General features: G+C 40.1%; 1 protein-coding gene and 1 long non-coding RNA gene across 6 annotated transcripts in view; one reads left to right on the top strand and one right to left on the bottom strand.

The window, feature by feature from the left end:
- Positions 1-13743, top strand: part of LOC146357711 (uncharacterized) — a 51232-nt gene extending 37489 nt beyond the window's left edge. The window contains exons 4-5 of one of the 3 annotated variants that reach the window (XR_014790781.1): positions 10744-10913; positions 12784-13743. This is a non-coding gene — a long non-coding RNA (uncharacterized LOC146357711). Of the gene's footprint in view, positions 1-10743; positions 11202-12783 lie in introns of those variants that run through there. The other 2 variants (XR_014790780.1, XR_014790779.1) reach the window with 2 other exon arrangements.
- IPO7 (importin 7) overlaps positions 1-13875 on the bottom strand; it is a 56160-nt gene that overhangs the window by 33300 nt on the left and 8985 nt on the right. For 2 of the 3 annotated variants that reach the window (XM_084854459.1, XM_084854449.1), the window contains exons 2-3: positions 2804-2885; positions 346-499 (exon numbers count right to left, since the gene is read on the bottom strand). In XM_084854459.1, coding sequence (XP_084710585.1) covers positions 346-499; positions 2804-2885 — 236 coding nt within the window. Of the gene's footprint in view, positions 1-345; positions 500-2803; positions 2886-3124; positions 3193-13875 lie in introns of those variants that run through there. The other variant, XM_084854469.1, reaches the window with a different exon arrangement.

The following is a 13875-nucleotide window of genomic DNA, read 5'->3' on the forward strand; positions in this document are numbered from 1 at the left end:
TTAGTATTTTAAGAACTCTGGCAGGGATCTTTTGTTTTTTGTGATACCTAATTACCTAATTAAAATAGACAGGTTAAGTAAAGCTGAATAGAATTTGAAGTCTTGTGGACACAAAGGAATTGGTTAAGTATCCATATTTCTTCAATGTGAAAGATATACCCATCTTCCCCTTTATTTCATAAAAAGCTACAAGTGTGTAATGCTCATACCTATTTCACCACTTATCTAGATATAGTGGAGAGCATATTATCATCAGTGTTACATGTTCTAATAACAGTGAAGGCATAACATAATGAGGAATTAATCTGGAAAGAATGCACTTCGCGACTATGACTCAGAGTATACCTGATCAGCTCAGGAGAATGAATAATAGCTTCTACAATATTCTCACGAATACAGTGTCTATCTTCCTCTGGTATTGAGTAAGGTGGGATGTCCCCTGGAGTAGTTTCCCGGTCAGGCCAATACTGGGTTATCATATTCTTCAAGTAGATAACACCTGTGAGAGAAGAGATTAATATTAATAAAAGCCCAAGCCTATGTATAAGATAATGTATTTGTACCAATATTGATCAAATCCACATATATCTCAAGTTATATGACTAGCATTCATGAGTAGCATTCAAGCAAGGGCACATCTATGAAGCTTCTTAATTTGCTCCATGGAAGTTCATCCACTCTACAATTTGTATGGCAAAAGTCACACCCAATATAAATACCCATTGTTCTGCACTCCCTTTTTCTAAAGCTTGCATTTTAAACAGCTTTGTGGACTCTGTTTTAATGATTTTATAACACAGAAAATAATGAAAAAACAACATGAAACATTTGGAGACTGAGGAATAGTCTCCAAATGGGCATGTTTAGCCTTGAGAAGAGAAGACTGAGGGGAGATATGATAGCACTCTTCAAGTACTTGAAAGGTTGTCACAGAGAAGAAGGCCAGGATCTCTTCTTGATCATCCCAGAGTGCAGGACACGGAATAATGGGCTCAAGTTACAGGAAGCCAGATTCCGGCTGAACATCAGGAAAAACTTCCTGAGTGTCAGAGCAATACGGCAATGGAACCAATTACCTGGGGAGGTGGTGGGCTCTCCCACACTGGAGGCCTTTAAGACGAGGCTGGACAGCCATTTGTCAGGGATGCTCTGACTTGGATTCCTGCATTGAGCAGGGGGTTGGACTCGATGGCCTTGTAGGCCCCTTCCAACCCTACTATTCTATGATTCTATGATTCTATGAATAGCTTGTGGGGCCAACATACCTCAGAAACTGCCACCACCTCTGTGATGTCAGACAGCCAGTGTGATGTAGTAGGTTCAAAGTCCTGGTCAGACATCAAGTTCACTGGGTGCCACTCACTATCAGCCTACCTCACCTCACAGGACTGTTGCAAGTTTAAAAAGGGATAAACCCCATGCACACCACTATGAACTCTTCGGGAAAAGGGTGGGATATAACTGTGAGATGAACGACCCAGTTTGCACAATCAAAATAAGCCACAGTGGTTTGTTTTAATGGCCAATGTGTGCCGGACACCATTTCCCTAATTACCCACCCAAGCGCAGCTTGTTGTGTTGTCTGAACCCGGACAGCATAGCTTGCTTGAGGGGGATAAACCCTCAAATAACCCATGGCCCATTGTTGGGTTATTTGAGTGTTGTTTCCCCCTCCAACAAACCATGCCACCTGGGTTTGGATGACACAACAAGCCACACCCAGGTGGGTAATTAGGGAAATGGTGCCTGGCATGCACCGGGGATTAAAACAAGCCACCATAGCTTATTTAAGCAATGGTGGGTTGCTTGTTCATGCGAACCGGCCCAACATCTGATCACAATCCATAAAACTGACACAGAGCACATTACTTTATGCTAAACTCTCATAAGGCCACGTTTTGACAACAAGGGGCCCCTTATGAAGGGGTTATGACGTCCTTTCCTGACCTTATATATCTTTCAAAATCACTAAGAGCTTTTTCATTTGCTCTGACTTTTGGGGACTAGGTTCAGCTGAAAGGGACTGAGATGTCAGCACTGCTTAGTAAGAGAAGATGCACAGATTTTATCCATTTTAAGATTCCTTAAGTTAAAATGAAGATTTCAGTAAGCAGAAATTTATTGGAATACGTTCCAGATTGAACTGTTCCAATATCATACACAATGTTGATTGCAGGCTATGCCAACTAAGCCTTTAGAGCTTTATGGAAGTTACTTTAGCTCAGCTGATATCACAGGGGAACCACAGCATAGCATTTCCCTTGTACACCTCAGCTGACAAGGTGTAAATCTTATGCACATTACATGCCACATACATGACCAGGTACAAAATTATGTGCATGTCTGCTGGTATTCCACCAGTCAGATTAGTAATGTATGTTTCTCAGACATAATGGATTGAAGAGTTTGGTAATATTCCAGCAGTCCCATTTCTGGTCAACAGGTTACTTCCACTGCCATTCTGTGCTTTTTCAAGAAATGGAACTGTAGAGAAGGATGAGATGAACTCTTATAGCTGACTATGAATACACAGTTGTCATGTAATCAAACACTCACTGAAGGAGAGCTTTGTTTGCAGAAGTAAGTTATGTTAGTTTTACCATTCGTGAAAAACACTTTTTAGAAGAGGATTCTCCTCCCCACCTCCACATTTCTGGGACAATATTGCTTCTATTCATAACAGATTAACCAATTTAAATGGGGGGGGGGAGATTTAGTTTGCATTACATGCTTTTGTCCATCCAATCACCTATTAGTGGTGTAATATAGATATACTATAAAAAGACATAAAATCAACACTTGCCTGCCTGTCTCACTGGTAAATCCAGTTGCTCTGACATAGTGATTTGAAGAAGGGTTGAAACAAAGTTCACTGACTTGTGAGCCTGTAAAGCAAAGTAGACAAAGTAGTCAGATGTCAAAATAATATTTAGAAATCATTCCAAATAAAGCTTTTTTCACTTTGGGGTGGTGGATGTGTTTCAACTAAACTAAGGGTGCAATCCTATGCATATTTTGACAGAAAGAAGTCTTACAACTCCCAACATTCCCCAACCAGCCATGTTTTTTTCTGTCTACACATGCATAGTATGAGCCCTAAGATATAAGAAGTTGGGAGTCTTACTCAAAGGAACAGCCTGGAGCTCCCAAGCATCCAGTGCTTCTTGGCAGCTGATGCACTTTTGGTTTCTCTTCATCTTCCTTTTCTTTTCTTCCCATTCCTTCTGCTTCCACCCCCACAACTTGTTTCATTTGATAGCTGAAATGCCTATCGTAGTAAATACAGTTTACTCTTGGAAAACTAGTACTAAGAATATCTCAGTCAGCCAGATAGGCTTCGGCAAGAACCTTGCTTTTGCTCCGCCTAGTGATAGTGGGGAAAAAACCCAAGGCAGCCATGTTGGCCATAAGAAAAATTCCAAAATCCATATAGTGCAATACATTAATTAGGCAAACTCAAAGGCAACAACAAATGGGCAAGCTTCCCCCCTTTCCGTCGGTCTAGGGTTGGATTCTCTCCAAGGATGCCTATTCAAGATCATGAAACCCAAGTTAGTTACCCCTTCACCACGCTACTGTAATCACAACCAGGATGTCTAGTGTGATCCAAGTGCAAAGTTTTCCACACTCCTTCAATGCATGCTTCTAGGAATCCTAATCCACAAGACTCTTGTGAGAATGGGGTTAGAGAGTAGTAATATTGACAGATCAACAGCAACTAGAAGTATGTGCCAATAAATGTAGCGTAGGAAACATGATTAGACTGTAAGGTATCTATAATTGCTTCAAGAGGAGTTTTCTGTTCCCTCCCTGAAAGCTGAAGCTAAATCATAGATCTCCTTCCAAACTAGGTTGCCCTTCTCCCATTTGGGGGGAGGCAGTCACATGGTCTGACAGTATGAATTGTTCTCCTGCCTGAACTCACTTAGCCTCTCTCTCCATACTTACAGACAACTTATACGGGATTCCAAAATATGAAGAATTAATCCATCTTGAGTTTAATGGCCCAGGGTGTGTGCAAGAGAGAATTCCAGATGTCCATTACAAATGACTAACCAGAAAAACATGCTGTAAGCATATTATTTTCTTACCAAGAGTGAATGTATTTTGAGTTTAGGACACGCATACTAATGATGGCACTAACTAGCCAAGCTAAAGAGCTCTACCAACATCTCTAGAAAAGCAACACACACCTAGGATTAAATCAAACATCACATGAGCAGACTTCCACTTGTTCAACAGGACTTCCCCTTGCTCTCCTCCCCACTGAAGCCCCCTGCACGCCCCAAAGAGTCCCCCAACCCTCTTGAGCAGAGAAGGGGCACTGCAGGAGGGGAAATCCATTCCACCAGCAGTTTCCATTCCACTGACAAAATGGCCAATATTGATCCAACCCCTATTCTTTACAAAAGAAAAAAAAAGCCTCAGACCGTATCTATCAACTTACACCAATGCCCATACATTCGTATACAATTGTGTTTGCTTTAGACACACACACTATAGAGAAATGGAAAAGGGAAGCTTACATTGCTCCAGGAAAAAATCAAAAAGAGAAGACCATGAGGAAAGTTTTCTTAAAACCCTTGCTCCAAATACATAGAGGTGGCTCATTGAACACAACTAGGAAGGCCCACAACCATTCACACTGTGATTTTAAGGAACAGAAAAGTAGCAAGTACATATTCAGAACAGCCTCAGATCCTAGTTTATTAGAACCCAAACTACAATTGCTCCCAAAATATTACTGATATATCAACTCTTTTGCAATGAAGGTGACGGGTATAGTAGATACTTCTAAAGTAGAATGAACAATGGTATTTTCTGGTACCATGTCAAGTACATCTGTCACCTTTGTTGCAAGATTGTTGATATACTGATAATATTTGGGGAACAATTGTAGTTTGGATTTTGAGACTAAGGGCCGAGGCTCTCTAGTCATTGATCTGTATCTTTTCAGCTCTTAATTTGGAAAATTCCAAAATTAGCTATTGACTAATAGCTAGAGAGAAATCCTAGAATTGGAAGATGACTTTCTACCACCTAATAGTAGAAGGAGCTTCATCTATGGGGGAAACATGTGTTTCAGTTATTTTGTAACACTATACTATTTGGCTACTACTGACCTTATACTTAGCTCCCCACCTAAAATAATCTCCAGCTTTGCTAATGTAAGGATTACTAGTTCTCTGTGCTTATGCTCTCTGTCTTACAAGAGGCCCATGTGTTCCAATTAGTGCTAAAGATAGTTCCAAATAATTGTTGGTTTTTATTTTTATTTTCCAAAGGGAGAGTAGTTATTGTTTCTTCATGCCTTGCTGCAACACCATTGTTTTTTTTTTAGGCAAGTACTGTCTAAACCTGGGGTAGGCAACTTGTGGCCCTCCAGATGTTTTGGCCTATAACTCCCATGAGCCCTGAACATTGGCTATGTGGGTTGGGAAATATAGGTCAAAACATCTGAAGGACCACAAGTTGCCCACCCCTGGTCTAACTCAGTTAAGACTGCACAAAACCTTTTATATTCTATCTTAAGATGTTGACAAACTACCGACTTCAGTTTATCGTCATCTCCAGCAACATCTCCTCTGCCCATAACATGAACACTTTGTTTGTTTGTGACTTTCAGTTGGGCCTAATAAAAGATATTAGGCTGCTGTCTGGACTTTTTATCTAATGGACCAACATGGCTACCTGTATAACTAAGCAGAATCTACTGTAATGTCAAAAATGTTTTTATAAAGAGCAATTATTGTTCCATCACTGTTTTTAAAATCACCACTCACCCTCATTGTGTGTATGGAGAAAGCAGGACAACTCATTGAAAAATATTTTCCCTTTATCTTCAGAAAAGCTGAGTCATTTTAGGAGCCTATTACAAATACAAGTTGTTTCAACATAATATACTACTCACTGGTGACTCACTTCTATTTCACTACCAATAAAAAAGTGGCCTAGAGACAAACAGGCATGACATAAAAACAGATCTATTCAACAGAACTGTATGATAGCAGAACAACAATCCTAGATATGCTACCTAAAAGGGTGTGATGCCATCATGCCACTGATGCATGTTTGGCAAATCAAAAGGATTATTCGTCTTAAGGGAACAAACAGTTTCTTTTTCATTGGGATGTGTTCATTTGTCAGGTTGTTTGTTTTTGCTATAAACCTACCCTTGTACACCTGGCAAGATACGGGGGGGGGGGGGGCGCTGGGAGGAGAGAAGCAAATACTTCTGAACTCTGGTCTTTATGGAACTATTGTTCTCTTCCAAGGTGCTGCTTTACTCAACTTGCATGCAGTGCTCTTATAACTGGCAGCAGTGCTCTTATAAAACAAACTGCAGAACTGAAAAATGTAACATTTTTAAAGCAAAAGACGCAAAATGACATACCATAGATGCTGTTATATTTATGAATTGAGTTCAGGCAGAAAGGTTACATATCTTAATGTATCTGCTGCTATTTGTGTCACGAAGAGTCGGACACGACTGAACGACTGAACAACAACAACAACAGAAAACTCAAGTTATAAAATGCTTCATCAGATACAATGACATTCTCAGATATATTAAGGGCAAGGGTTTCATTAATGCAAATATACAGGCACTTCAGGGAGATTGTTGTTGTTTAAAAAGGTATTTATTATTAATTATACCACATCCTTGCACATCAACACTTTAAGAACCAATTTATATATTATTTAATTGTTGTGAACCGGCCAGAGAGCTTCGGCTATTGGAAGAATAGAAATGTAATAAATAGACAGACAGACAGACAGACAGATGGGAAATTCCTCTGATTTTCCATCAAAAATTCCATTCTAATCTTCAGTATACTTTTCAAGATTATCAGGAGTGTTGCTTTACCTATGAACCCAGTGGCAGCAGTTCTCACCTTTTCAGAGTGAGAGCTCTAAATTTTAAACGCAACATTCAACATGGTAGCCACTACATTTTTCACTGTTTTCTTTTTCTTTCTCCATCTGTCTTTCTCCAGCTTCCTTCCACATGCAGCCTACTGAACATTTTCACAGCTGCTGCAGTGCAAGTGCCCAGCAATATTTTAGATCCTCCACCACCACAGCTTTGGGCATGCTTTCCCACTCTTTACACCCTGTTTATTCTTACAACCTGCAAGAAAAGAGGCAGGAAACTTAAGAAAATTATGGCTTACCACTGGTGTGATACAACTTATGGGTTGTATCCAATGTTAGTCCTACTTAGAGTTAGACCTATTGAAATGAATGGGACTTCAGTTAGACTAAGATTGGATGCAACCCATTTGTCTCTCTCAGTCCATCAGTTGAACACAATTAACCTTCCCTTAGAAAATCCTTCTGTACAAAAGCTTGTATGTCATGAAATACTTCTTCATTTGCTTTACATTAGTACTGTCAAGAACCAGAACTAGACAGCAATGATTTCTGAAGACAAGAATAAGGCCCACATATGCAAGTCACAAGTTAATAATGGAAGGAAGTTACTGTCTAAGCCTTGGCATGAGAAAAGGGTAGGTTTTCATACTGCAGTGTTGTTGTTCACATCCGTATAGAAGAATATGCAATTTACTACAAAATGTTTAGCCGCACTTTTTATATATGAAGCCTGTTTTTCTTTTTTAAGAGTAAGCTTCCCTGTTTTTTCCTCAACATGCTGTGTCATGGGTATGACTTCTCAGTTGTCTAACAGCCAAAGAATCCAGGGACATTTTCCAAGAGCCATGTTTGCAATGCAGCCTTATTAACAGAGTTGTTTTCACCACTACATCACAAATGTTACACCACTCTGTCAGCAACTGAAAGCATTTTATAGCAACATTTCTTATCAAAGTTCATTCACATAAAAAGTTGTATCAGATCATTTGGTTAATCATAGCAGCAGAGATGTATTACAAAGAGAAAACTGCACATGGGACCATATCTCAAGATAAATTACTGTCAGAAAGAGACAGAAAATAACAACTTATGAATGACAAAATGGCTTTAGAGTTCACTTTTAAAGCTAACGTATTTACAGTGCAATCCTATGGATGTCTTCTCAGAAGAAAGTCCCATTATATTCAATGAGCCTTTACTCTTAGGAAAGGGTGCATAGGACTGCAGCCTTAGAGGAATGCCAGGAGTTGTAGGACTTTTTTCTGTCTAAACATGCATAGGATTGTGCCCTTAATGTTTTAAGCAAAGCTTAAGCCACATATGTTTACCAGGATTTCCCAAGTTGGACAGAAGACAGCCTTGCTCACTAAAATTGGGACATACCAATTTTAGGCCAATGTAATAGATATAATACTTATGCTAGCTTCCTAAAAATAAAAAAATGAAGCTTAATAATTGAATATTTTAAAATATTGATCATAATTTCATTGAATGTACCAGCAGGTTATTTAAGTGAGATATTAGGATGATTGTGTCAACTGGAATCAAGGAGATTATGGCTAATATGCATTTTTGTTTTCTAGTTATATACAATCCGAAAAGCCAAAACAAGTATGGTTTCCTCCTGGGTGTCCTACTATGCCTCAAAGTCAACACTGAAGATCAAAGAGTGCCCCATCTTTCTATTCAAGCCTTCCCTTCTGTGCTAGGGTTTTCCCAGGCAAAAACAGAATAAAACCCTCAATTCTAGAACTGTCCAAAGCACTGAATTCACACTTGTCCCAAATCAGCACCAATAGGGCTACTATCCTCACATTGGGGGGAAGGGAACAGCCCTGCTGCATGTGAGGCCAGAGGAAGTAAAGCCACCGCAAACATTTAAAACAAAATTAAAGGTTCCTGAAACTGGTTCACAAAATGGCACAGACATCTGAAGTGCAGGAGACCTATGTAGCCAGTATTAATGCTATTAGGCAATAGCCAATAGGTGCCCTTGACATTCATGCAACCATATTCCATACTCCTGAATATCTGGAGCCAGAACTAGCTTCAGTAGAGCTAGCAGGACGGGGAAACCTAAGACTCAAAGAAGAATGCTTCTTGTCTCTCAATAGGGAACTAGAATATGTCAGTAAACTTAAAGGCAGCTTGTACCGCTGGCTCCAGCCCAAAGCTCTGGGAAGCTGGAGCTAGTTCCCTGAGAGGGCAGGGATAAGCAACCTCTACTCTCTCTTTTGGCTAGCAAGCAGGCCACACTGGACTGGAGAAGACCAGTAACTATCAGAAAAGATCCACATTTCAGAAGTAATGCGGGGCAGAAAATTTTCCAAAAGGGAAGATTTTCTAGTACATTATTTTTCCGCAGGAAATAATGTTTTTCAGGTGATTCGGTACTCCAATAAAAAATTCTACACAATGTAACACTTAAATCACATTGTGCTTTAACTTTTCCCCTCAAATGTTTCAAGACAAATACTATGTACTGAGAAAAAAATTAACATGAGGTACTTTAAGCTTTGTTATTAGCAAAACACAAGCAAAATAAATATACTAAACTAGATCACTCTCTAGGGCAGGAGTGGGTATCTCATAACCTTCCAAACATTATGACCTACAACTCTTATCATCCCTCACCATTAGCTATGCTGACTAGGGCTGATGGGAGTTGCAGGCAGAAGCATCAACGGTCAGACATCGCCTATCCCAGCTCTAGGTCATCAAAAACCGTTCCAATGGAAATCACCCTATGCAAATTGTCCTAATTTGTATTGAAATTTTTCCGGAAAAATTTCCAATTCAAAATTTTACGGAAAAACCACATTGCTGGTTTCCAAAAACTGAATGTTAATTGCTTGAAAATGCAGTATTCCTACAAAGAAGCTATCTAGATGTCTTGAAGGACGACAACTGGATCTCACACAAACAGCTGAAATGTACAGCACCTGGGGGACGGGGTGATTCCTATCACAAGATTTGCAATCATGGGGATATTTTCAGCTTCCCTTTCCCACACTAAAGCAGGGAGGAAAGTATTCTCCACTCCAGACTTGACCCATCCTGCCAATGCCATTTCCTTCATAATTTCCAAGATCAACTTTTGTTTGTCTGAATCCACCACTAATTCACTCAACCATGTTGGGGTATTATCTACCTTAACATCTTCCTTCTTAGCTGTTCATCCTGTAGCCTCTCTATTCAATAAATTTGGAATGAGTTCTAGAATACTTTCTCCCCATATCCTGTAATCATGCCAGCTTCCCTTTCCACATTCATAAGAACAGAAGAAGAGCCATGCTAAATCAGACCAATGGTCGATGTAGTCTAGCATTCTGTTCACACAGTGGCCAACCACCTCAATCTACTTAAATATTTTCCATCTTGTTTTATGGCTCCTTGTTCCTCTACTACATTCCCTCCTTGTCCTGTATACCCCATACATGCCTTTGTTCATTCCTGACTGCTTCTTCTTATGCCAGTCCTATCCACTGTTCGTCCTTCTTAAATCTCTACTAAAAAACTCTCTTCTGCCTTGTCTTCACTAGTTCCATCATTAACCGATTTGCTATGCAATTCAACTCTTTGCAACCATCACATTCTTGCTGCTTGCTAATTTTTCTGGTCCAGTCAACCTCTGGTCATACTGCTTGCTTTACAAGGCCAATAGACAGAGACCACCTCTGTGTTTTTTCCTTTGTTAATTGACAGCTGTTGGCAGTTCAGTGACAATAATCTTATGTAACTTATAATGCAGATATTAAAAATTACTGAAATAAAATACATCCAGACATGTATTCAAGAAACAGAAATTTCCAACAAAATGGTAATGGTAGTACTTAACATGATCCAACATGCTTTCATATCTTACAGCCCGTACACTACGCTCAACATCTACGGCCCTCCTCTGGCTGCCTACCCAGAGATAAGCTCGGAAGATGGCAACAAGGGAGAGGGCCCTTCTCAGTGGTGGCCCCCAAATTATGGAATGATCTCCCGCTGAGGCCCACCTGGCGCCAACATTGTTTTCTTTTTGGCACCAGGTTAAGACCTTTCTCTTCTCCCAGGCATTTGGCAGCATATGATAAGTTTTAATTGATCCTGGAATGGTGTATGGTTATGGTTGTCTGCTTTGAGATTGCTTGTTGAAGTTGTTTTAGATATATGTTCTTGTATATTGTTCTGTTCATGTGTTTTTTATGGAATGGGCTTTTAAAATCTGTATATTGTATTTTTAAATGTTTTAATCTTTGTAAACTGCCCAGAGAGGTTTGGCTATTGGGCGGTATAGAAATGTAATAAATAAATACATTACAGCCAGCATATATCAGAATACATATGTTTATATGGTAGCCTGTTTGCAACTCCAACTGTCACATTAGGAAAAACATGTATACCCTTTGCCTCAATACAAGCACCATTTTGTTTAAGAAAACGATATGAAATAGTCTCTCCCACTTCCAGACATAACATATAAAGACTGCAAATTTCACATTATTTTCCTTCTGAGCATCAGATACAGACTACAGCAATATGATCAATGTTATCACCACTGCCAAGACTTTGCCTTGGAACCAACAACAAGGTAGTCACTGCCTAGTAAGGTTGCACTCTGGTTACACCACTCTGTGGCTGCATTTCTATGTAATGATAAATTGTGGCAAAGTTTGGGGCAGCGTACTCCACTATCCTATCTATTCCTCTGACATGAGATCTTAAGTTTTTATCTCCATTTTTAACTAACTGCAGTTTAGCATTATCTCTGAACCTAGACAAACTGTGGTTAATCTTAACTATGGTTTACTGAAATAAGCTAAGTTCAAGACATGGTTTATGAAGCTGGCTTCTTTGAATAAACCACAGTTGAGATTAATTACAATTTAGAGTACAGACATAACCTAACCTGAGGTTAACTGAAAACTGAAGTGAAACTTTTGATCTCATCAAAGCTGTGGCGGATAGGGAAGCATACAAGCCCAAGGCTTGTTCGTGTAATGATAAACCATATTTTATTGTTTTGATGAAATGCAGCCTACAGCTGTGTACATAAAATACAGGTCTGATCTCTCTAAAGCTTGATTCATACATAACCAATGTGGCATGGTTACCATTTCCCCCATGGTAGATCCCATACTACTTTAATAATACCTGTAAAGATGGGTTGGATGAATTATGTTGTTCTTTCAAACTTCTCTACAGAGCTATGTGAGTTAACTTGCAACCTGATCCTAAACATGGGTAATCTAGAGCTAGTTTCACTTTCAACAAAACCAACTTCCTATAATTATGTTCAGGATTACAGTCTTAAGTAACTAGCAGAATTTACCCTTCATTGTTCCTGAACATACTGTATGGGCATGTTCACACATAATGCTAAACCAAATATCCAGGATATGCATACAGGTGCATGCAGCTCCCTCACTCCTGCTTCACTCCTCCCTCCACACAAGCAGGGAAACTAACCATGAAGTTAGTTAGCCATAGCTTACAGTTACATCCATATCTGTGATTATGGTTAATTGCTCCTAAACAAGCAGGAAAAAGATGCCAACTTTCAACCATGGTTTAAAGCTGGCTGTTTTCTTGCTTGTTTGGGAGCAATTGGGGGAAATGGGCATTAAAATGGCAAATGCATTCAGTGTAAGCAAGCATAAAGTGATGCACATTGGGGGGGTAGAATCTTAACCATGTATATGTTGATGGGGTCTCAACTGGCAGTGACTGACCAAGAACAAGATCTTGGGTTTGTGGTGGGCAGCTCAATGAAAATGTTAAAAAGGGGATCCATATTGGGGATCATTAGAGAAGGAATCAAAAATAACTCTTCCAATATCAAAATGTCCTTATACAAATGTATGGTGCAACAGTATGTTGATAACATTCAGCTCCATTTCTCCTTTTTCTCTTCATCAGGTGAGACTGTGGATGTGTTAGATCCGTGCCTGGCTGTGACAATGGACTGAATGAGGGATAAACAAACTCAATCCAGACAAGTCTGAGATTCTGTTAGTGAATGGTTCTTCTGACCAGATGGAAGACACTCAACCTGTTCTGGATTGCTATCGTGTGAAAAAACGCGGACGCAAATGGCGTAGTGGACGCCATTTGCGGCCGGATTCTTTCCTCCTCAGCGATACGGCACGGCAATGGCGGCTGTATCGCTGGCTATACGGAGCTGGCCAGCGGCTCCGCGGAACTGCCACGGAGAGGAGCCGGCCCACAAGGATTCCGGTGGAGGAACGGATCACTGACCCCCCCCGTGGACCCCCCCCCGAACAGAAGGTAAGGGTTTCGTACATCCCTAGCTGAATGGTGGGAGAATCGGTGCAAATAAAAGGAAGTACTTCTTCAATTTGGATAGGTTTAAAAGGGTTTTTTTTTTAAAGGGAATTAGGCAAATTCATGGACAATAAAGCTATTAATGGCTACTAGTCCTGACGGCTATATTTTACCTCCTGTATCAGAGGCAGTATGCCTCTGTGTACCAGTTGCTGGAAAACCCAGGTGGGAAGATGCTATTACACTCATATCCTGCTTATGGGCTTCCCATAGGCATTTGGTAGGCCTCTGTGTGAACAGAATGCTGGTCTAGATAGACCTTTGGTCTGATCATGCAGGGCTCTCATCTCTTAATTTACCATAGCACTCAGTTCACATGAACAGGAATACATGATTTATTGTGACTTCCTAGCTAGTTTTCCTACTTCTGCAAAGGGAGGAGAGATGCGGGAGCAAGTAGGCTACATATACCCGCAAGCTGCTCCTGCATATATCTTGGACTTTGGGTTTAGCACTATCTGCGAACATGGCCTAAGTTTCTAAGTCGGAGAATATTATGAGTATTCGCATGCCTTATTAAACAACATGTAACACATTTACTTCATTGCATTTGTTTTCAACATTCGGTAGTAAGCAAGACTGTCTCCCACGGTAGACACCAATGTCTCCCAAATGCTTCAGAACGAAGGCAATCTTGTAGACTGAGGAACTATGCAGTCAATAAAT

This window comes from Heloderma suspectum, chromosome 1 (assembly GCF_057233095.1).
Source record: "Heloderma suspectum isolate Gila_16-S chromosome 1, 16-S_ref, whole genome shotgun sequence".
Taxonomy (NCBI): domain Eukaryota; kingdom Metazoa; phylum Chordata; class Lepidosauria; order Squamata; family Helodermatidae; genus Heloderma; species Heloderma suspectum.